The sequence below is a fragment of the Dendronephthya gigantea genome, unplaced genomic scaffold (genome assembly GCF_004324835.1).
Source record: "Dendronephthya gigantea isolate DGI-Jeju-01 unplaced genomic scaffold, DenGig_1.0 000027F, whole genome shotgun sequence".
In the NCBI taxonomy this organism is placed as follows: domain Eukaryota; kingdom Metazoa; phylum Cnidaria; class Anthozoa; order Malacalcyonacea; family Nephtheidae; genus Dendronephthya; species Dendronephthya gigantea.
The window spans coordinates 1-21,982 of NW_021163037.1; the positions used below are offsets into that span (position 1 = coordinate 1).

The 21,982-nt window shown below is 35.0% G+C and overlaps 1 protein-coding gene and 1 long non-coding RNA gene across 2 annotated transcripts; one reads left to right on the forward strand and one right to left on the reverse strand.

The window, feature by feature from the left end:
• Positions 1-5: 5 nt before the first annotated feature.
• On the reverse strand, positions 6-3,738 carry LOC114523436. Its single transcript, XM_028544351.1, has 7 exons — positions 3,525-3,738; positions 2,758-2,873; positions 2,037-2,100; positions 1,817-1,884; positions 1,435-1,540; positions 720-838; positions 6-149 (listed from the first exon to the last, which is right to left on the reverse strand). The coding sequence occupies exons 1-7, from the start codon at positions 3,589-3,591 to the stop codon at positions 6-8; spliced, it is 684 nt and encodes a 227-aa protein (XP_028400152.1). The 5' UTR covers positions 3,592-3,738.
• Positions 3,739-3,859: 121 nt separating this feature from the next.
• Positions 3,860-18,715, forward strand: LOC114523413. The gene is made up of 3 exons (XR_003687020.1): positions 3,860-4,055; positions 18,050-18,102; positions 18,441-18,715. It is a non-coding gene; the product is annotated as an uncharacterized LOC114523413 (long non-coding RNA).
• The last annotated feature ends 3,267 nt before the right edge of the window (positions 18,716-21,982 follow it).

The window sequence follows — 21,982 nt, forward strand, 5'->3', positions numbered from 1 at the left end:
CATTCCTACCATTCCTTTTCATCATCTGGAAGTTTCGGAATACTCTTTTTGTCTTTCACTACAAGTTTTGATTTGAAAGTTTTAAAATGACCTTCCACCTCTTTCTTTTGGGCTAATAGTTCTTGGCACCCAAGCAGGTTGATCGATTGCTAAATTTCGTTAGAAATGAGAAAAAAAAGAAATCAGACCAAAGAGCGACTTGTTAACATTCATTTTGTCACTATAATAACTATATGTATAGAAGGACTGGAGGAGTACATCTTTGATCAGGAGGCTGGAGGAGTACATCTTTGATCAAGGGGTTGTGCAAAAAAGCGATGCCCTGATTGTTCCCTTTGTGTAGGTATATAAACTTGCAGCACTGGTTATTGAGAAGAATTTGGGATTTCCTACATGAAGGGAAGTTTAGAGTACGTTTTTTCCTAATTTCACTATACCGTATCTTCTAGGTGCCCATCATGCAAACCAACCCACCCTCCATCACAAAACCCCTGTAATCCAGCTCTGCACATATAATGTGATAATTCAAAATTCATAGTAACAAGGAATGCGACTATTATACTTTTTGTGAAAAATTAACCAAAGAAACAAGCAGAAAATACCCTCGGAAGGTTACCATGCATACTAAATTTATGCTTTTATGTCTTTGTATAACATTTTGATGTATGAAATTACGGTATAAATCATAGGCAATGGGGAAACGTCGACTTTTAACTTACATAAAGCAACGCCAATTGATGAGCCATGTACTTGTGGTTGGAGCGATTAAACGCATCGTAATTCAACTGATGGGATAATGTAACTAGTTGGTTCAACAACCCAAAGGTACTGAAATGTTCTGTGATGATAATATGTACAATTGACAAAATATAAAACAGCTACAATGATATACAGGGTGTCCCAAAAAACCCGAAAACTATTGAAATCACCCATAACAATGCAATTGTTAGAGTTTGAATGCCTAAGCACTCTGTTGGGACCCACAAGTGTATAAATGTTTACCATACTCATTTTTATGCATGCATATGATGCAGTAAAATTTGCTTGTTCGCAAAAATGATATTTATTAACAATATTTACAATTTGCAAATATGGATAACATTATTTAAATGTGCATTTCAAGGACCATGACCTTCGACAAGTCCCCTTTCTCTAGCAACACAAAGCATTTAGCATTTCATAAGTTGCATTAAATCCCCACAGGCTGAAATTCGTTAACATGGCATTCAAATTTTAACAATGAGTGATTTCAATAGTTTTCTTTTTTGGGGACACCCTGTATATCAGCACATGCACATTCCACATGTAACAATTACCACAATACAACACAATGTATAACACAAAGCTGTATAAGGAATCGTAGTTTGACACAATACATAACAACCCCCAAACTATCACAACCCAAGTATGTTTCACAAAAAAAATCATTAGTACCTTCAAGAAGATACTCCTGGGCAAAAAATATTGGTCGTTCGGGGCTATCAATATAAGACATTACTCTTGGGAAAAGCTCGGCTAAACCACTGTATTGTAGATACTCCTAAATATGTATACAAACATTATGCATATTATGGACTGTGGTCTCGACTCTTCAAAACGGCTTTTTAGTTTTAATGACATATGTGATAATAGACATTTATGTCATAAAATTATCACAAATTACCCAAAACACACCAAAAGCCTTATATTACCCTTCAGCGCGCGCGAACCCAGAATATGTTTTACAGGAGGCATACGAATGACTTAAGGGGACTTAGCTATATGTATAATGTGTACCGATTGCAGGATTTCCCTCACCCCCTTGTCATGCACTTACCTCTAAGGTAGGTTGCGGACTTGGCAAAAACTGCAGATACTCTTCCATCTTTCGAAGAACAACACGTGCTAAAGAAGTCATGGCAAAATTGGAAACAAAGAGATGTTTTAAAATTGCAGAAATAAGTTGTATGTTGGATCAATTACAGGTGTTCTGAATACAAAATAAGGACGCCTATGCATTAGAGTATTTGAGGCACAAGAGTTAGTGTAAGTCTCACCTTTCGGTTCAAACGAGTTTTGAAATTCATTCTTATGACTGTTGGTGATCTTTCCACTTTTAGTCTGGTAGTTAAAAAGATGATTTACACTATAAACCATAGTCGTCCAGAAGTATTTTGTAATTGTCCCCAGAATATGGGAACATGTGGTTGACTACTCCTAAAGACAACTCTAACCATGGGGATACAGCCTAATAAATGGGGGCAAGGGGGAGTAAGGCCGAGTAAGGTGCAAGTTAGATACTACAGGTTCCCGTTTCCTAAATTTAGAATCTCTGAAATGCGATTCGCCCCATTTTATGACTTCTTTTGTAGCAAAACTGCCCAAATTACACAATTTATCACCAATTTTGCCCAGCTATGTGGTGTAGCCTACCCTGTTTATCTCCCACCATTGTTTTGGAGTTGCTAAACTAAAATTTAAATGAGAAACACCAGGTTGATGTTCAAAGCCAAATGAGCGCCCTAACTAAATCACTTAGCTATATTATGGCTATATAGGAACCTATCACTGGATATATAAAAAGACAAAAAAATACCTAAACTCAAAATAGTAGTGAATGAAACTATAATAAATCATTGTAGTATTCCAGATGATGATATTATAAAAATATCATACAACACTTTATGGATTATACATACATTGTGGTTTTCCCACTATATCAACAAGGTCAAACATGGACATGTTCATATAAAGATATTTCACTCCTACAGTACTTACAGTATACTTTCTTTTACACAAAGGCTCAAGTTGTGAGCAGAGTGTCAAAACTTCAATAGCAACATCACTTGGAGATAAAAGAACTTTCCACAATGGTTCATCCAACTGTATATCAACTTGAAATAAAAAAACAACAAAAATGATTTTGTGATTTATTAAATGACCTGTGAGAGCATCTATTAATTTTAGAACAAGGCACCCTTTTTCCCATGCACCAATATATACATATAAAATTCTTTATGCAATCTTTTCTTCTTCTAATTTAATTAGAATTGCATTTAGAAAGTATTACATAAGCTAAAAATAATAGTTTGATAGTTCAGCAAAAAAATGATAATAGTTGTATAAAGACAAATTTGCTGAACTGTAGAAGATCGATCCCCTCCTTTGCCATATTGTTGCAGTTGACAAAATGGTTAGGAGAATTTTATTAGTTTTGCTACTCATGTCATAGGCCTTTTGTTCCATAATCTAGCATCCATTTTAAGGGAAGGTATTTAGCTATCTGCTTTTTAAAGTTTGGAAAGTTTCTTTCTTATTGCACTGGTAAGACTTTAAAAAATTAGATGGAAACCCATTTGCAGTAATCAGTAAAAAGAAATGAAATTCGCAAGAACTGTAACTGTTTATACATAACCTGAAAATAAGTCTAACAAGTAAATGCAGGCATATAAAACTTTATTTTCATTCAATGTATTATGTATACATATAGAAATAATAAAATTGTTCCGTTATCTGGTTTTATACATACTGTACACGTACCGCACCTTTGAAACGTGGATCATATGCTAATGGCGTCCGCAAAGGATGGGACAGAATGTAATCTTCGGTCATGATATTACACTCTTTCGATGAAAATAATATTTATATCTACTGGAACACTGCATCTGTTGCGAAAATAAGGCGTCTATGAAGAAACAACCTGACAACCAGAGACGCATTTTGTATATATAATGACAAAAAACATAAACAAGACACCCGGTTCATCTGGCAGATAGCAGTCGCCCCAGAGTTCATGACGAGCTCAAGATCTGGAGATAGCGGAAATGACGCATTTCCCTAACTACAGTGAACCAGACTAGCTATCAATAATATTAAATTCTGTAATTGTGCGCTGTTGTCTCTGTTGTCTCCGGCATTTCTCTGTTATCTTGCTCGCTGTAAAGATTTTTTCACTGATATCGAAATCTCTTATAATCTTTTGTTTTGCTGAGAGAAGTCATGTCGAGGTGAAATATCTGGAGGAAATTTTGTTGCAGAAAAAGGGCTCGTTGGGAAATATTCGCATCGAATAATCGGTAAATAAATTTTGTTATTCAAATAATTCAAATATTGCGCCACAACGCGCGAAAATATGCGGGCTTTTCCCCAACGTACTGGGACTGTTCACTCCAGTACGTTACACATTTAGTACAAGCCCGTCCGTTTGGGGTGTTTTTTTACCGGCTAATGGCGGTATGGAAAGAGACGAAACGGGTCAAGAATCAAAACAATTAAAGTTATTAAACAAGTGTTCGCTGACGATGATCATATTTGAAAGGCGAAAAACTTCATGTAACACGCACTACACGCACGTGATCTCGCGGTCAGAACGTTTGTCGCAATGTTTAGTTATCTTTTTTGGAACCGGTCTAGATTTTGTCATTATGTTTAGTTATAAGAACTATAAAGTTGAAATATCACCGTAAAAATGTCTTGTTTTTTTAACTCACATCTTGAGTTTACAAGATGATGTTTTTCGGATCATGTTTTTTCTTGCATTAATGTACCCATTAATAGCATTTTTTTTATTTTTTCAACAAAATTCACAATTTAAAGGGGGATAACCACCTTAATGGTTTTAATGGCTTATATTTGTCAACTAGCCCCAGTCCTTCCAGCCTACGATATCGGCAATCCTTGGATGCAGGGTATTCCTTAAATATTGTATATCATATTAGCAGTAGGGAGATTAGCAGTTAGCAAAAAATTAACCTTTATAGGAGAACAAAACGAGCTTACTCTTAAACCAACAGTGAAAACTACGTTCTCTTGGTACTGTCCGTGTCCGTCCCTCGCCATTTTGAATTTGAGGAAACTGGGGAGTGGGACGGGTTTCTGAACTGAATACTCAGAACAGAAGGAAAACTCCAGTGAACTCGAAACTCTAATGGAAAAAACTTGTTTTAAAAACATCGCCAATATCGCACTATCACAATAGAGAATTATGATCAAAATTGTTTTCGTCTAGACTGACGGAAAAGCTTGTATCACGTCTCACCTTTTCGAATTTCAAAATAATTTTAAACCTATCTGTTTGTGTTTGGCTAAGAATAATAGCAAGAACAATCAAATTTCATTTGTTAGACATGACAGTGCACAGGGAATTGAACCCTATAACCCATTTCGGTCCCGACACACAGGCACTGTTTTTTGTTTTGGTTTATTTTTGGGTTTCCACCATAGGTATAAATTTTATAGCTATGGCAACACTTTGTGCATGTTTGTATTGTGTAAATTCAAGTTATAGCCTTAATGCATTAAACAAGCTCAATAGAACTATTTTTATTTGTATGCGAGCATGAACATGTGAGCCAATTAGGAAAAGGTGTAAATGTATAGAGGGAAACCGGAGCGCCCGGAGAAAAACCCTCTCATGCAAGATAATTCAAACACTCTTTAACGAATGCATTTGCTAGTTCTTTGAATGTTCGATACCTAAAAAACAAATGTGAAAAGTTAGTAACAAATGTTAAATGACGAAACAAAACACAATAGAACAATAATATATTAGAACATATTAAATTCACAATTAAATATAATTAGAATAACTAAAATTAGAATGCCTTAAACTCAAAGTAATAGAAGTAAATAAATTGAAAAATATCGTAACATATACCACAGGTAAGAGTACTTCTAATCACGTTCCACACTAAATCAAAAGTAAAACATTGTTTTCTTGACATCAAATCGAACTCGACGTGTAAAATGTAAAAAGAAAATATTTATAACACTAATGTAAAAAGTAGATATTTATTGCATTACATGTACGCCAGAAGATATTTGAGAAAGAGATCAATACGAATTACAAAATGTACCAAATAGCTTCATAACTATGTTTAGTCTCTTAGTTTATGTTTGTCTCTAAACAAGAAGAAAAAGTAAAAAGATAGGATCCGAATAATGAGTGGGATTATTTTTGGGATTATCCATATGTGTGATTAGCTCAGCATTAACAGAACCAGTCAACAGACTTAGCCTCATATCACCCTGGTTCCAGCAGAGATTTATATTCTTGACTCAAACAAAATAACACTAAAGAGCACACCACAGTCGGCACTTCCAAAGAGTCCAAATATGAATGTTACTGAGAAACCGCTTTAAACACTCTTACGTAGTTTTATTTCAGCACAACGTCATTTCCCATTTCCCACGAATTCCTAATCCTTACTTGAACTTTTTCTCCACTTTTACTTAGTCTTGTTTTTGCATCATATCATTTTCCATTCCGAGGAATTCCTAATCCGCCTTATTTAAAGAAAAACTTAACTTTCTGCACTCTTACTTTTATACTTTTGTTTTTGTGTAGTATCATTCTCCATTTCTAAGAAATTCCTGATCCTCCTTATTTAAAAAAATAAATTAACTTTCTCCACTCCTAATTAGTTTTGTTTTTGTGCAATATCATTTCCTATCTCCGAGGAATTCATAATCCCCTTATTTCGAGAAAAAAGAACTTAACTTTCTCTACTCTTACTTAAATTTGTTTTTGCACAGTATCATTTTCATTTGGCCGAGGAACTCCTAATCCTGAATGTTTGAAGAAGGAACAACTAAACTTTCTGCGCTCTTTGTTAGTTTTCTTTTTGCACAATATCCTGTTCCATTTCCAAGGAATTCCTAATCCTGCTTATTCGACGAAGAAGGAACTTAACTTTCTGCACTCTTAGTTAGCTTTGTTTTTGCACAATATCCTTTTGCATTTCCGAGGAATTCGTAACCTTGTTATTTGAAGAAGAAGAACTTAACTTTCCATCTCCGCGGAATTCCTTATCCCTATTTGAAGAAGAAAGAAATTGACTTTCCGCACTTTTAGTTGGCCTTGCTTTTGCACAATATCCTTTTCCATTTCTGAAGAATTCCTAATCCTCCTTATATGAAGAAAAATGTAACTTTTTCATTCTTGATTAGTTTTCTTTTCGCACAATATCTTTTCCTATTCCAAGGATTTCTTAATTCTGCTTATTTAAAGAAGAAAGAACTTAACTTTCCGAACTCTTCCCAAGTTTTGTTTTTGCAATATCATTTTCCACTTCTAGGGAATTCCTAATCCTCCTTATTTGAAGAGGAAATAACTTAACTTTCTGCCCTCTTACTTAGTTTTGTTTTTCCAAATCCTCTTCCATTTCTGAAGAATTCCCAATCCTCCTTATTTAAAGAAGAACTTAACTTTCCACACTCTTGCTTAGTTTTGTTTTGGTGCAATTTCCTGTTTCATTTCCGAGGAATTCCTAATTCGACGAAGAAAGAACTTATAACTTTCTGCACTCTCAGTTAACATTGCTTTTGCACAATATCCTTTTCCATTTCCGAGGAATTCGTAACCTCGTTATTTGAAGAAGAAAGAGTCTAACTTTACACAATGTTGCTTAGTTTTACTTTTGTGCAGTATATTAATAGCATTTTCCATCCCGTGGAATCCCTAATCGTCATTTGAAGAAGAAAGAAATTAAAATTCTGCACTGTTATTTGGCTTTGCTTTTGCACACTATCCATTTCCGAGGAATTCCTAATCCTCCATATTTAAAGAAGAAATAGCCTAACCGTCTGCATCCTTGTGAATTAAAGATAAAAAAACTTAACTTGCTGCACTCTTACTTGGTTTTGTTTTACACAATATAATTTTCCATTTTCAATGAATTCCTATAATCCCCCTTATTTAAAAAAGAAAGAACTTAAATTTCTACATAGTTTTCTTTTTGCGCAATATCATTTTCCATTTCTGAGGAATTCATAACCCTTCCCATGCATAACGGGAGTTCGCTAGAAGAAGAGCAATCAAGATAGTGATTAAATAAACATGCAAGGCTATGTATTTAAATATTGTAATTTCTCCAGCATGCAGTGCTTATTAGGCCATGTGATTATTTATATAGTAATTTTTAAAGCATGCAATACTTATTGTGTCATGTGATGCAGGGCTATATATTTAAAAAGCGTGCGGCCATGCGATATAGGTCTTTTTTATTTTTTTTCTGAGATCTAATTAAAATTGACATGTTGAAAATAGAGGTAAAATAAAATTGGAATAAGAAATCACAAACCGTGTTTTGTTAAATATATACCTGACAGCTGACCCATTCTGTTCATTTCAACAAAAAGCTTCACCATCTTGAGTTTTTTTATTATCTAGGCAACGAGATATCCAAATAGTAATTCATACAACATGCACAACTTATCAATATGTCACACAAAGCTATATATTTTAATAGTAAGTTCTACAGCATGCATTACTTTTTATGAATGGTAATTTCTACAGCATGCATTACTTATCGTGTCATATGGTGCGAAGGTATATATTTAAATAATAATTTCTACTGCATGTACTGCTGATTAAGTCATGTGATGCGAAGCTAGATATTTAAATGGTAATTTCTGCAGCATGCATTGCTTATGATGTCATATAAAGCTATATAATTGAATACCTACATGCACTACCTATTATGTGGCGTGAAAGTAACATTATATATTGAATGTATAAAAAAGCACTAGTAAATAATAGTATGATAGCAGTAAATAATTATGAATAGAATACATTGAAATTCTAACGGTTACCGCAGGTACTAGAAAAACTTTTAATACACCGATGAGCATGGAGTTACCCCCTGGGGAAAACAAAATTTCACGGTCTTTCTTTTTGCTCATATTGACTTTTAATTGAAATTCTTGGTGTTCCACGGCCCGTCTACACCATTCTAGCAAAAATTCCAGCGTACGGCCCTGCAATGGATGTATTTTTTTATTCCTTTTCTGACATCAAATTTCAAGTGGACACGTTCACACTAAAGTTTAAAGTAAACATTTATACCACTACATAGAGAAAAACAGTACAATACAAAGTTGAACACAAACCGGGTTTTGTTAAATACCTGACCCATTCCGTTCATTTCAACACAAAGCTTCGACATCTTGAGCTTTATTTATCATATTAATTCCTACATTACAACATGCACTACCTATCGTGTTATTTGATACGAAGCTATATATTTAAATAGTAATTCATATGGCATCCGCTACTAATTCTTATGTCACGTAAAGCTATATAACTATCATTATGTAATTGCTGTTCAAATGTAGAAAAAAAATGTAAAAACAATAACTCTAACTACCTAAGAGAAAAGAGCTTAACTTTCTTTATTTGAAGAAGAACTTAACCTTCTGCTCCCTAGATTAGTTTTGTTTTTGCACAATATTATTTTATATTTCAGAGGAATTCCTAATTTTTCGTACTTGAAGAAGAAAGAACATAACTTACTGTAGTTGTAGTTAGCTTTCCTTTTGCACAATATCCTTTTCTGTTTCCGATAAATTCATAATCCTTATTTGAAATGAAGAATTTTGCACAATATACTCTTTCCATTTTCGAGCAATTCGTAATCATAGAATAGTAATCATCTTGCTTATTTGAAGAAAAAAGAGTTTAACTTTCTGTACTTAAGCTTAGTTGAAGGAGAAGTTAACTTTTTGCATTCTTCGTTAGTTTTGCTTTTGCACAATATCCTTTTCCATTTTTGGGGAATTCTTAATCCTGATTATTTGAATCACTCTTGCGAATTTTTTTTTTAAGCGCAATATTATTTTCCGTTTTGAAGTAATTTCTTTTCCTGCTTATTTGAAGAAGAAAGAACTTTACTTTTTGCACTCTTACTTAGCATTGCTTTCGCACAATATACTTTTCCATTTCCGAGGAATTTGAAAACTCCTTATAAATATATATCCTACTCAACTTTCCACACTCTTGCTTAGTTTTGTTTTTGTAAACCTTGTTATTTGAAGAAGAAAGAACTAAACTTTCTGCACTCTTAGTTAGCCTTCCTTTTGCAAAATAACCTTTTCTGTTTCCCAGAAATTCCTAATCCTGCTTATTTGAAGAAGAAAGGACCTTACTTTCTGCACTCTTATTTAGTTCAGTTTTTGCACAATATACTCTTTCCATTTCCATTTCCGAGCAACTCGTATTAATATACTAATGCTCATTTTCTTATTTGAAGAAGAAAGAACTTAACTTTCTGCAGTCTTACTTAGTTTTGTTTTGGCACAATTCCATTTCCCATTTTCGATCAATTCATAATCCGCCTTATTTGAAGAAGAAAGAAATTTGCTTTCTGTACTCTTACTTACTTCTGTTTTTGCACAATACTCTTTCCATTTCCGAGCAATTTGTAATCATAGATTAGTAATCATCCTCCTTTTTCAATGAAGAAAGACCTTAACTTCCCGCACTTTAGCTTAGTTGAATAAACTAACTTTTTGTACTCTTCATTAGTTTTGTTTTTGAACAATATCATTTTTCATTTCCAAGGAGTTCCCAATCCCACTTATTTGAAGATGAAAAAAACTTAACTCACTAAACTCTTGCTTTGTCTTGCTTTGTCTTTGCTTAAATCTTTTTAAAAACCCAGTGAATTCCTAAACCTTCTTATTTGAAGAAGAAATAATTAAACTTTCTACATTCTTAGTTAGCTTTGCTTTCGCAAAATATCTTTTTCCGTTTCCAAGAAATTAAAATCCTCCTCATCTGAAAAAGAAAGAACTAACTTTCTCCACTCTCAATTATTTTTGTTTTGGTACAGTCCACTTTCCATTTCCGAGGAAGAAAGAAGAAAGATCTTAACTGTTTGCTTTCTTAGCTTTGCTTTTTCGCAATATCCTTTTCCGTCTCCAAGGAAATCTGAATCCTCCTTATTTGAAGAAGAACTTAACTTTGTGCACTCTTGCTTAGTTTTGTTTTTGCTGAATATCATTTTCTATTTCCGAGGAATTCTTAATCCCCTTATTTGAAGAAGAAAGAGCTTAACTTTCTGCTCTCTTACAGTCTTACTTATCTTATTTTTCCGCAATCAAGACTTCCCAACCCCTCTTACTTGAAGAAGGAAAAAGTTACTTGAAGAAGAAAGAAGTTACTTGAAGAAAAAGAAGTTAACTTTTTGCACTCTATCTTAATTTTGCTTCTACACAATATCATTTTCCATCTATAGGAACTCACAATCCTCCTTATTTGTACATGAAAGAAGCTTAACTTTCCGTAATCTTGATTCATTTTGTGTTTGCGGAACATCAGTTATTTCCGAGGAATTTCTAATCCTCCTTATTTGAAAAATAAATATTTGTGCATTTTTACTTAGTTTTGTTTTTGCACTGTATCATATACCATTTGCGAGGAATTCCTACAGTTCGCTATATTTCAAGAAGAGCTAAACTTTCTGCAGTCTTATTTCGTTAGTTTTGTTTTTGTACAATTCCATTTCCAATTTCCAATGAATTCCTATTCCGCCTTATTTGAAGAAGAAAGAACTTTGCTTTGTGCACTCTTACTTACTTCTGTTTTTGCACAATACCTTTGTATTTCCGAGGAATTCGTAATCATAGATCAGTAATCATCCTGCTTATTTGAAGAAGAAAGAGCTTAACTTTCTGCACTTTAGCTTAGTTGAAAAAGAACTTTTTCGAGGAATTCCTAATTATGCTTATTTGAAGCTCTCTGGCGTAGTTTTGTTTTTGTGCAATATCCTTTTCTATTACCAAGGAATACCTAATTTTGTTTTCGCACAATCCGCCTTATTTGAAGAAGAAAGAACTTTTCTTTCTGCACTATTACTTACTGCTGTTTTTGCACCATACTCTTTCCATTTCCGGGCAATTCATTCTGCAGTCTTACATAGTAGTGATTTTGTGATCATTTTCCATTTCTAAAGAATTCCTAATCCTCCTTATTTCAAGAAGAAGGAACTTAACTTTGTGCACTCTTAGTTTTGTTTTGCCCAATATCATTTTCCTTTTCCACGAATTCTCTTTATTTAAAGAAGAAAAAACTTAATTCAGCCCTCTTGCTTTGGTTTGTTTTGCACAATATCACTATCGTTATCCGAGGAATTCCTAATCCTCTTCAGAACGGGTGGATAGAAGAACAATGAAGATTGTGTGGTTAAATGAACACAGTATAAAGGCTATATCTCCTTTGATAGTATTTGTTATAGAAAACAGGTTTCTACGGCTTTTTCCCGACACAGGACTAATGTAGTAACTGATGTTGCATCTTTGTTTCATGGCCAATTCATAATTTCTCCAAAGGCGAAGACAAGGATTGTATAACAGTGAAGTATATCCTCGTTCATTATAAATTTATCGCAGGAAAGCGGTTTCCAAATCTTTTTCACCACATGGAATTTGTTATGCCGTAACTTTCTCCGATTCCCAACAATTCAACAACCTATGATGGCTGTATGACACTCAATATATAATAATTTCAAAGAAAAAACAAGTGTTCTGAGCCAAACAAATTAATGCTTATAAAAACACGCCTTAATTCCACTTGACCAGAAATTGTCTTGGGGATCTTGGGATATGTCAAGGAATATGAATAAATAAACATAAAACTACTTAGTAACATTATATTGAATGCATAAAAAAGCACTATAAAATAATAGTAGGTTAGCAGTAAATAATTGATTGAATCGAGTATATGGAAATTCTAACGGTTACCGCAAGTACTTGAAAAACTTTGAATAGATCGATGACGATGTACCAAGGTTGTAATCTTCTTTTCGTTCATATTGACTTTAACCTTTTTATTAGTCCTCGGGGCCGTCTCTCGCAACCTCGCAAACATTCCAGCGTACGGTTCTACAGCAAGCAATACTTATTGTGTCATGTGGTGCGGAACTATAAATTTAAATGGTAGTTTCTACAGCATGCAGTACCTATTATGTCATGTGATGCAAAGCTATTTATTTCTGAAGTATGCACTAGTTATTGTTTTATATGATGCGAAGCTAAATATTTAAATGGTAAACTCTGGAGCTTGCAGTACTTATATTTTGTCACGCGAAGCTATGTATTTTTAAATAATAGTAATTCCTGTAGCATGCATTACTTATTATGTCATATGAAGCTATGTTTAAATACATAAACTACCTATTATGTCGTGTCAAAGTAACATTATATATTGAATGCATCAAAAAGCACTATTAAATAATACTATACCGTAGGAGTATAAAATAATTATGAATTGAATACATAGAAATTCTAACGGTTACCGCAAGTACTAAAAAAACTTTGATAAATGAGCAGGAACCAGGGCCTTATAATAAGACGGGCAACAAGGATGTTGCCCCTTGAAAAAGAAGACTTGCATGTGATCTTCCTTTTCGCTCATATTGACTTCTAACTGAAGTTCGTAGTGTTCCACTGGCCTTCTGCCGTATACCATCTTTATTCTTTTCCTGGCATTAAATTCCAAGTTGACATGTTCGCACTAAAGTTAAAAGTAAACATTTATGCCACTACATGGAGAAAAAAGGCGATACAAATTTGAAACAAGATATCACAAACCGGGTTTTGTTAAATACCTGACCAATTCCGTTCATCTCAATACAAAGCATCAACATCTTGAGATTTTTATTATTATCTATGATGCAAAGCTATATATTTCAACACTAATTTCTACAGCATGCAGTACTTATTATGTTATCCGATGCAAAGCTATATATTTAAATAATAATTTCTACAGTATGCATTACTTAATACTTATTATGTCAATTGATGCAGAGCTACATGTATTTAAATAGTAATTTCTACAGCATGCAGTATCTATATTGTGATGTGATGCAAAGCTATTAATTTTATTATAGGCCGTATTCTGTGGCCGATTATCGTTCAGTTTCGTTGCCCCCCTTCGGGCACTACGTGAAAACACGATAGAAAATTAGGATAAATTATAGAAAGTCTAAATTCACTTGTTTTCACCTTCACAAACCTGCAGTTTTCGAGCATTTCATCTTCGAAAAATCAGTGAATTTGCATGTTTTGCAATACACCGACGCCATTTTGATTCGGGAAATGTCTAGGATACTTGGTGTAATATACGACATATATAGCAGATTTAGCAGTTTTATACCGGTATTTACATGAAGTTTTCCGCATTTTTGCTGCACAAGCTGGTTTCAACAAGGAAGCTTTGAGTGGAGTTTTACGAGGTTTGCCGCAAATTTTCATAGTTTTTCAAAACTAAATTAGTCAGAGAAGACTTAGACAACAATTATCGGAAAACATCGCCAATTTTACGTTTTTTATAGCATTCAGCTCTTGGAATTTACAAATAATAAGAACAACTTTATTTACGCGCATCAAAATAATCCACGAGCGTTTTGTTTCTAGTCAATTTAATATAAATAATTACTACACAATTCTTTCCAGCATACCCTTTGTTTATATTAACAACTTTTATAATACACACGTTTTCTCAACAAAACTATTTACAACATCTCAGTTTTTTGACAAAGTTAATTACCAACGCCAACATCAATTTAAACGTGATTTGCAACGTACAACTACTGTACATGTTAAAATATTGAACACGCATACCAAGGTTGATATCAGCCATACGTTTTAATACCAGTGTGGGAGAATTACGAGCGCCTTATAATTTTAAAACACAAATAAAATGTTGAACTCAACCCTTTTAATCGGACAGCTAATACCACAACTCATCATCGACGTCATCTTCGAAATCCAGATTAGATCCTGATCCTTCAAGTTCATCATCGTCATCAGATTGAGCCATAACTGCTATCATCGTCGTTACCATCTTCAACTACTGCATTCTGGCAATCACCACACGAACATAGGTCGGTGCACTTTAATTAAGTCAGCCTTTTTGCAGGAACAACGCATGGTCGAGCATCTAGAATCTTTCGCTTGCACTCAACACACTCAATTAAAGATCGCGGAGCGGGTGGGCGTGTCATCCAAGTTATCTCCAGTTCTTTATCGTCAAGCGTCCAGCCATTGCCAACCAGTGATGGAAGATCGACTTCTGCATTAAACACTGATACCATGATGCTGCTTGACTGCTAATGCCATTACCGGTAAAAGCATGAAAGCCTGGTAAACAAAGAGCAACAGCCACGCCCAAGAATTTCGAGATAATTGCTACAAATACGTAACGACGTCTATCTCCCGTGCCAGTCAAAAAGAAAATCTCTTTCTGGATCTGTTGTTGCATGCCAATCGCAGGTATAAGAACATCTGTATCAGGGCTTTTGATGATAACTTTATCGTACGTTGCTGCTGCGTGGTTGGCATGTAGAATTAAACGAGTGTCTGCTCTTCGTGGTGCTATGAAGCGAAGACACCTCATTACTTGTAACAATATCGTTCGGGGAATCACCGGGATATAAAACATAGCATATTTCTTTAGCAGTTACGTACATAGTTGAAATGGAAAACCACCGGGAGGAGTTACATGACCTCCAGTGTTTACATAGATATGAAAGATTCCTTGTTTCCACCGGATCTTAAACACTTTTTCCACTGTTTTGGAACACTCTGATCTTTTCTGAAGATTTGACCTTTCTGGACTCCTTTTTCACTTTTCAGCTCTTCGTTGTCTCTCTGCATTCTTTATGCTCAACTAAGGATACCTGTTTGCAACAATCTAATCGTTTGGAATTATACTTTCGTGCTAGCGTGTTGAGGTTTTTAAAAGAGCATCATCGCCAAATGTTTTCCATTTTCCTTTCACCGACTGAATAACTGCCATAGCATCTACAATCAGTGCATTGTTGTTAAATGCACAAACATTGACTTCTGGATTTCCAGATTCATTTTCCAATACTTCAGCAAGTTTGGAATTGGGCCAACTTGGCAGTTTTCACAAGTCCTCACACGTTTTCATAAGGAAAATGTTTGAAATTTGTTCTTTTTCAACTTCGTAAAGATGTCTGGGTCTTCGCACTAAAAATTCGTTTTAGTGGATTGATGATAATAAGATAAAGGCGTTGGTAATTAACTTTGTCAAAAAACTGAGATGTTGTAAATAGTTTTCTTGAGAAAGCGTGTGTATTATAAAAGTAGTTAATATAAAACAAAGGTTATGCTGGAAAGGAATTGTGTAGTAATTATTTTATATAACTTGACTAGAAACAAAACACTCGTGGATGATTTTGATGCGTGTAAGCAAAATTGGTGGATGTTTTTCCGATTAATTGTTGTCTAAGTCTTCTCTGACTAATTTAGTTTTGAAAAACTATGAAAATTTGCGAAAAACCTTGTAAAACTCCACTCAAAGCTTCCTTGTTGAAACCTGCTTGCACAGCAAAAATGCTGGTAACTTCATTTAAATACTGGTATAAAACTGCTGAATCTGCTATATATGTCGTATATTACACCAAGTATCCGAGACATTTCCTGAATCAAAATGGCGTCGGTGTATTGCAAAACATGCAAATTCACTGATTTTTCAAAGATGAAATGCTCGAAAACTGCAGGTTTGTGAAGGTGAAAACAAGTGAATTTAGACTTTCTATAATTTATCCTAATTTTCTATCTTGTTTTCAAGTAGTGCCCGAAGGGGGGCAACGAAAATCGTTTTCTAAGCGACTTTTCGTGCCAGAGAATACGGCCTATTACTTTTATTTAGCATTGCTTCTGCACGATATGATTTTCCATTTCCGAGGATTTCGTAACCTCCTTATTTCACGAAGAAAGAACTTAATTTTCCACACTGTTGCTTAGTTTTTTTTTTGTGCAATATAATTTGCCATCTCCACGGATTCTTAACCTCCTTATCTAAAGAAAAAAGAACTTAACTTTTCATCTATATTTCCACTCTCACTTAGCTTTGCTTTGGCACAATACCTTTCTCCCTTTCAGGGGAATTCTCAATCCTCCTCATTTGAAGAACTTAACTTTTTGCACTGTTACTTAGTTTTGTTTTTGCACGATATTATTTTCCATTTCCGAGGATTTCGTAACCTCCTTATTTAAAGAAGAAAGAACTTAACTTTTCATCTCCACTCTCACTTAGCTTTGCTTTGGCACAATACCTTCCTCCCTTTCAGGGGAATTCTCAATCCTCCTCATTTGAAGAACTTAACTTTTTGCACTGTTGCTTAGTTTTGTTTTTGCGCATTATCTTTTCCATTTCCGAGCATTTCATAACCTCCTTATTTCAAGAAGAAAGAACTTAAGTTTCCCCACTGCTTAGTTTTGTTTTTGTGCAATATAATTTTCCATCTCCACGGATTCCTAACCTCCTTATTTAAAGAAGAAAGAACTTAACTTTTCATCTCCACTCTGACTTAGCTTTGCTTTGGCACAATACCTTTCTCCCTTTCAGGGGAATTCTCAATCCTCCTCATTTGAAGAACTTAACTTTTTGCACTGTTACTTAGGCTTTCCTTTTGCACGATACGATTTTCCATTTCCAAGGATTTCGTAGCCTCTTTATTTCAAGAAGAAAGAACTCAACCTTCCACACCTTTGCATACTTTTGTTTTTGTGCAATATAATTTTCCATCTCCACGGAATTCCTAATCCTCCTTATTTAAAGAAGAAAGAAATTGAGCACTCATACTTATAGCTTTGCTTTTGCACAATATCTTTTTCCGTTTCCGAGGTATTCCTATCTCTTCTTATTTAAAGCAGAAGCAGCTTAACTTTTTGCACCCTTGCTTAGTTTTGCTTTTTCGCAATATCTTTTTCCATTTCCAAGGAATTCCTAATCCTCCTTATTTGAAAAGAATGAACTTAACTTTCTGCATACTTACTTAGCTTCGTTTTGCTTTGCTTTTGCTCAATAGCTTTTTCCATTTCCGAGGATTTCGTAACTTAATTTTCTGCACTCTGGCTTAGTTTTGTTTTTGTGCAATATCATTTTCCATATCCGAGGTATTCCAAACCACCTTATTGAGGAAGAAAGAACTTAACTTACTGCACTCTTACTTAGTTTTGTTTTCCAGAATATCATTTTTCTATTCAGAAGAATTCCTAATCCTCCTGACTGAAAGAAGAAAGAACTGAACTTTTGGTAGTCTTACTTTACTTAGTTTTGTTTTTGCACAATATCGTTCTCTATTTCCAAGTAATTCCTAATCTTCCTTATTTCTGCACAATTCCACCCTCGTTTTGTCAACATTGCTTTTTATTGCTTCTTTTTTCACAATCTAGCGAAGATCTTAAAATATTCGCCATTCCTGCAAGATATTTCCGATTTAAGAAGAGAAAAGTTGTCATATATATTTTTCTTTTTTAGAGGTTGTTAAGTTAAAGCAGTTTCATTGGCATTTAGAACTGAAAGTGGAAAAGGTATGATGGTTTGGTTTGGTTTTGTAGACATCTGGACTCCTGAATAAGCATTTTAGATTATTTGGTTGCTTGTTACAAACGGAAGGATATACTACACTGTAGAAATATAGAACATTTGGCTTCTTTCCAGCAGCAAAGTTTGTTTACTAAATCATTGGATACCTAAAAAGTGGTCTTGAAAAAGTATAAAGAATGCAACCCAGTGCCCCTTAACTACATATTTCAATAAATATAACCTATATGAAGATATCCATCGGTCACAACTATGTCCTAATTGTTAAAGAGGGAAAGTTTTTCTAGTCGTGACCGTATAATTCTTTGTTTATTTGGTGCTCTAGTGTACAGAAAAGCACAAGATTTGCTGAAAAACAAATTAGGATGAACATTACAAAAAGAAGCTTATTTCTTGGAAAGGTACATCGTTGTTTAGCATCTTGATTTGAAATCGCATTGTAATTCGTAGTGGAAAAAACTTTTCAACAAATGGATATGGCCAGAATATAACATAATCTGATGATACGCTCTGAAATATTGCATCAATCATGTGTCGATCAATTATGGGATAATCCATCAGTTCACCATAAAGAGGAATAACTTATAAGCCCAATGGTGTTGACACTATTGAGGAAAAAATACTCCGAACTCATATTAACAACTGGAAAGGAAGGTTTTCCTGCCGTTCCCCGTACAGCTCACTTCCAAAGAGTCTGGATATGAATGCAACTGCGGGACTAAATGAGAAGTTTGTAATAGACTTGAAGTAAAAATAAATTAATAATCGCTAGCTGTCCTTATAGACTGAAAGTAATGCATAAAAAGGCACATAGAGCTTATAGCAATAGCAATCACTAGCTGTCTTAAATAAGTTTCCTTATAGAAAGGCTGCTTTACTAATTCCTACATCATGTACTACTTATTATATGATCAAAGCTATACTGTTAAATACTAATTTCTAAAGCAAGCACTACTTAATTATTAGGACATGTGATGGAAGGGTATATATTAGCACACAGCATGTGCTACATATTATGTCACATGATTTAAGGCTATATAGTTTTATACTAACTTCTATAGACTATAGCATACACCACTGATATTAAAGAAAGCATGCATATATAATCCCAATAAAGTTCGCACGTGTGATATAAATTACCTATATTAATATACATAAAACAATAATATAAAAATAAAGTATATATATAAAGTCAATAGCGTACTTCTGTGGCGAGGTCCTATAATATATGCTTTATCTCTCAGGTTAGCCCGTCGTTGTCTTTTAAACAAACATTCTATATTTACATCTTCTGCGTCTCGCTATTCATCTCAGTTGTATGTGATCTCTGACGTCATGCTCAAAGTTCAACAAGCGTCTACGCACGTGTCAATCAGACCTATAGGGAAGCTGTTAATCCACTCCCCCCCTACCCTTCCGATGAGGGCTCTCCTCATCAACTAAAATGGGAAATACATCTCTACTCCAATGTTTCCAAAAACTGTCGACTAGCTATCCTCTGGACGAAGTCGACGCCATGACGAAGATTCTTCGTTTCTCTGAATGGTTCTTGTGGTACCATCGTTGACGCTCGACCAAGCAGAATGTCGTTGAGACAGGTTGTTGGCAGGTCTTACATGAATTGCTCCTCGGCTTTTGCTTGCATTTGACAGTAACATACGCACTTAAATTTCATAGACTTGGTGAGGTAATGGCATCGAATGATCCAATACTTTCCTTATCTTTGCAACTCCTGAGTGGCCGTTTTAGTGCAATTCTCGAGTAATCAGTAGCGATATCCAGTGTTCACGTGGGAGTAAAACTGGGTGTCTGGCATCGTACGATATCGTGGCTTTGTTTACCGTCCTCCGACTCTGATCGTTCCGTTGTCATCGTTAAATGGGGTTAGTCCCTTCAGTTCTCCCTTTTTAATGCAATTATGGAGTGTCTTATGGCTTTGCTTTATCCAATATAACTTGGCGTCTTCTAATTCCTTTGCTGATATTGAACTTTCTTCTGAATTATTTTCTGACTGGTGGGTTGTACTGGGTTGTTTCTGTGTTCTCTTTGGTTCGACGTCGGCGATAGGCGTGACTGGAATACGTTTTTTCCAAGTTCAAACTTCTTACATGGAATGACTTCTGACGGTTGAGTACGAGTACGATACAGGTGCAGCTTAGGTTTTCCCGCGTTCCGATTGAGCAGGTATTCCTCGCCATACATCATCGGCGACATTTTTCTCCCCAGGGACATGCCTTCGCTGCTCTGGATTTCCGCGATTCGAGCTGAAATGCACGGTTTAAATTCTCTGGATTGCTTTCGGATCTAGAAAGGACGATGTGGCTGTCTGAGAGGAATATTATCTCTAAAAAAAGCAGCCAAAACTCTTCGAGAATGGAACAACATAATTATACTGCCAGGACTGCTGCTTGTAGCTCCAAGCGAGGTATAGTCAGCGACTTCAATGGGGCTCGGCTACTCTTGACTTAGCTGCGTTGAATCTGGTTGCCAAGGTGTTGGTTTCTATCTCCTATCTGATATAGGCGCACGCTCCAAAGGCTTCAATCGATACATCAGAGAAGATGCACAGTGCAGGGGCTCCAATCATTGTTTCTGGTGTCAGAGATCTTTCGAAGGTGCCGCTGTTTAGGTCGTTAATCTCTTGGAAGAATCGAGTCCACGCTGTTTGGAGTCTTTTCGGTAGTTCGTCATCCAATTGCAATTCTTCTAACCACAGTTTTTGCATTTCCATTTTCGCACGAATTAGGAAAGCTACAGCTGCTCCAAGGGGATCGTAGATTCGAGCTACATGACTTAAAATTGCTCTCTTCGTAAATTTGGTCAGTTCAGGAGGATTTACTTTGAAACAAAATGCGTCGTTGTGGTGATTCCAAACCGTTCCCAAGACCTTCTCTTCACCTGGATCTTGTAGAAACTTTAAGTCCGATTCACTTATTTCAACAGTTCTTTCTTCATCCTTCTTCAATGATCGCTTTGAGATCCAGCACTTGACATTAAAACCACCGTTGCGAAGGATTTCGTCAATTTCTGCCGTAACTATCTTAGCTTCTTCTTCTGAATGCACGGAATCACATTTGTCGTCCATGTAGGTGTTTTTCTTTATGACTTCAGCTGCTTCGGAATAGCGTTTCTGTCCTTCTTCAGCGGTCTTCTGCAGAGCGGTCTGTGCCATGGCTGGTGCAGGTTTGATCTCTTTCTCTGTGATACATCTTGCATGTATCTGCGTTGATAGCCACTTTGTTTTCTCGGAATCGTAGAAAATCTCTTAACAGATTGTTCAGAAAATCTGTTCCTTTCATCCAATAGTCGTTCAAGCAGTGTCCTTTGTATATATGATGCTGAGGAATTGAAAGAAATTTTTGGCTATTCGACATTCAGTACTTTCCAATTTCTTTTCCGTTTGGGTTCGGTTATCCGGTAATTCTTCTGCATCTTTGGTCCAGGGGTATGTATGTATGTATGCATGTATTTAATAAAATTACCTTGCAGCCTTAAGACTGAATTACGTCATTATTAGAGTTAAAACTATCACGTAATAATTATACTAAAACATTAAATTATTTATATAAATTAAGTAAAATAATTGATATTAAGTATTTAAAATCGAGCGAGGAAGTTAACTATTTTTGACCTTATTACACATTGCATATAATAATTATGAAGAGTTTGCTACCCTATTTGTATGGCTCATAAGAATATTGAAAGTTCTTTCATGTCTTAGATTGTTACTTACCGTAATTATTCGAATAAACGCTGCGGCGTTTATTAAATTTTTAGCAATTAAGATGCGGCGTTTATTCGAGGGCGGCGTTTATTCAAGGGAGGCGTTTATTGCAAACTCGTAACAACTCTGAATTTATTGTGTAA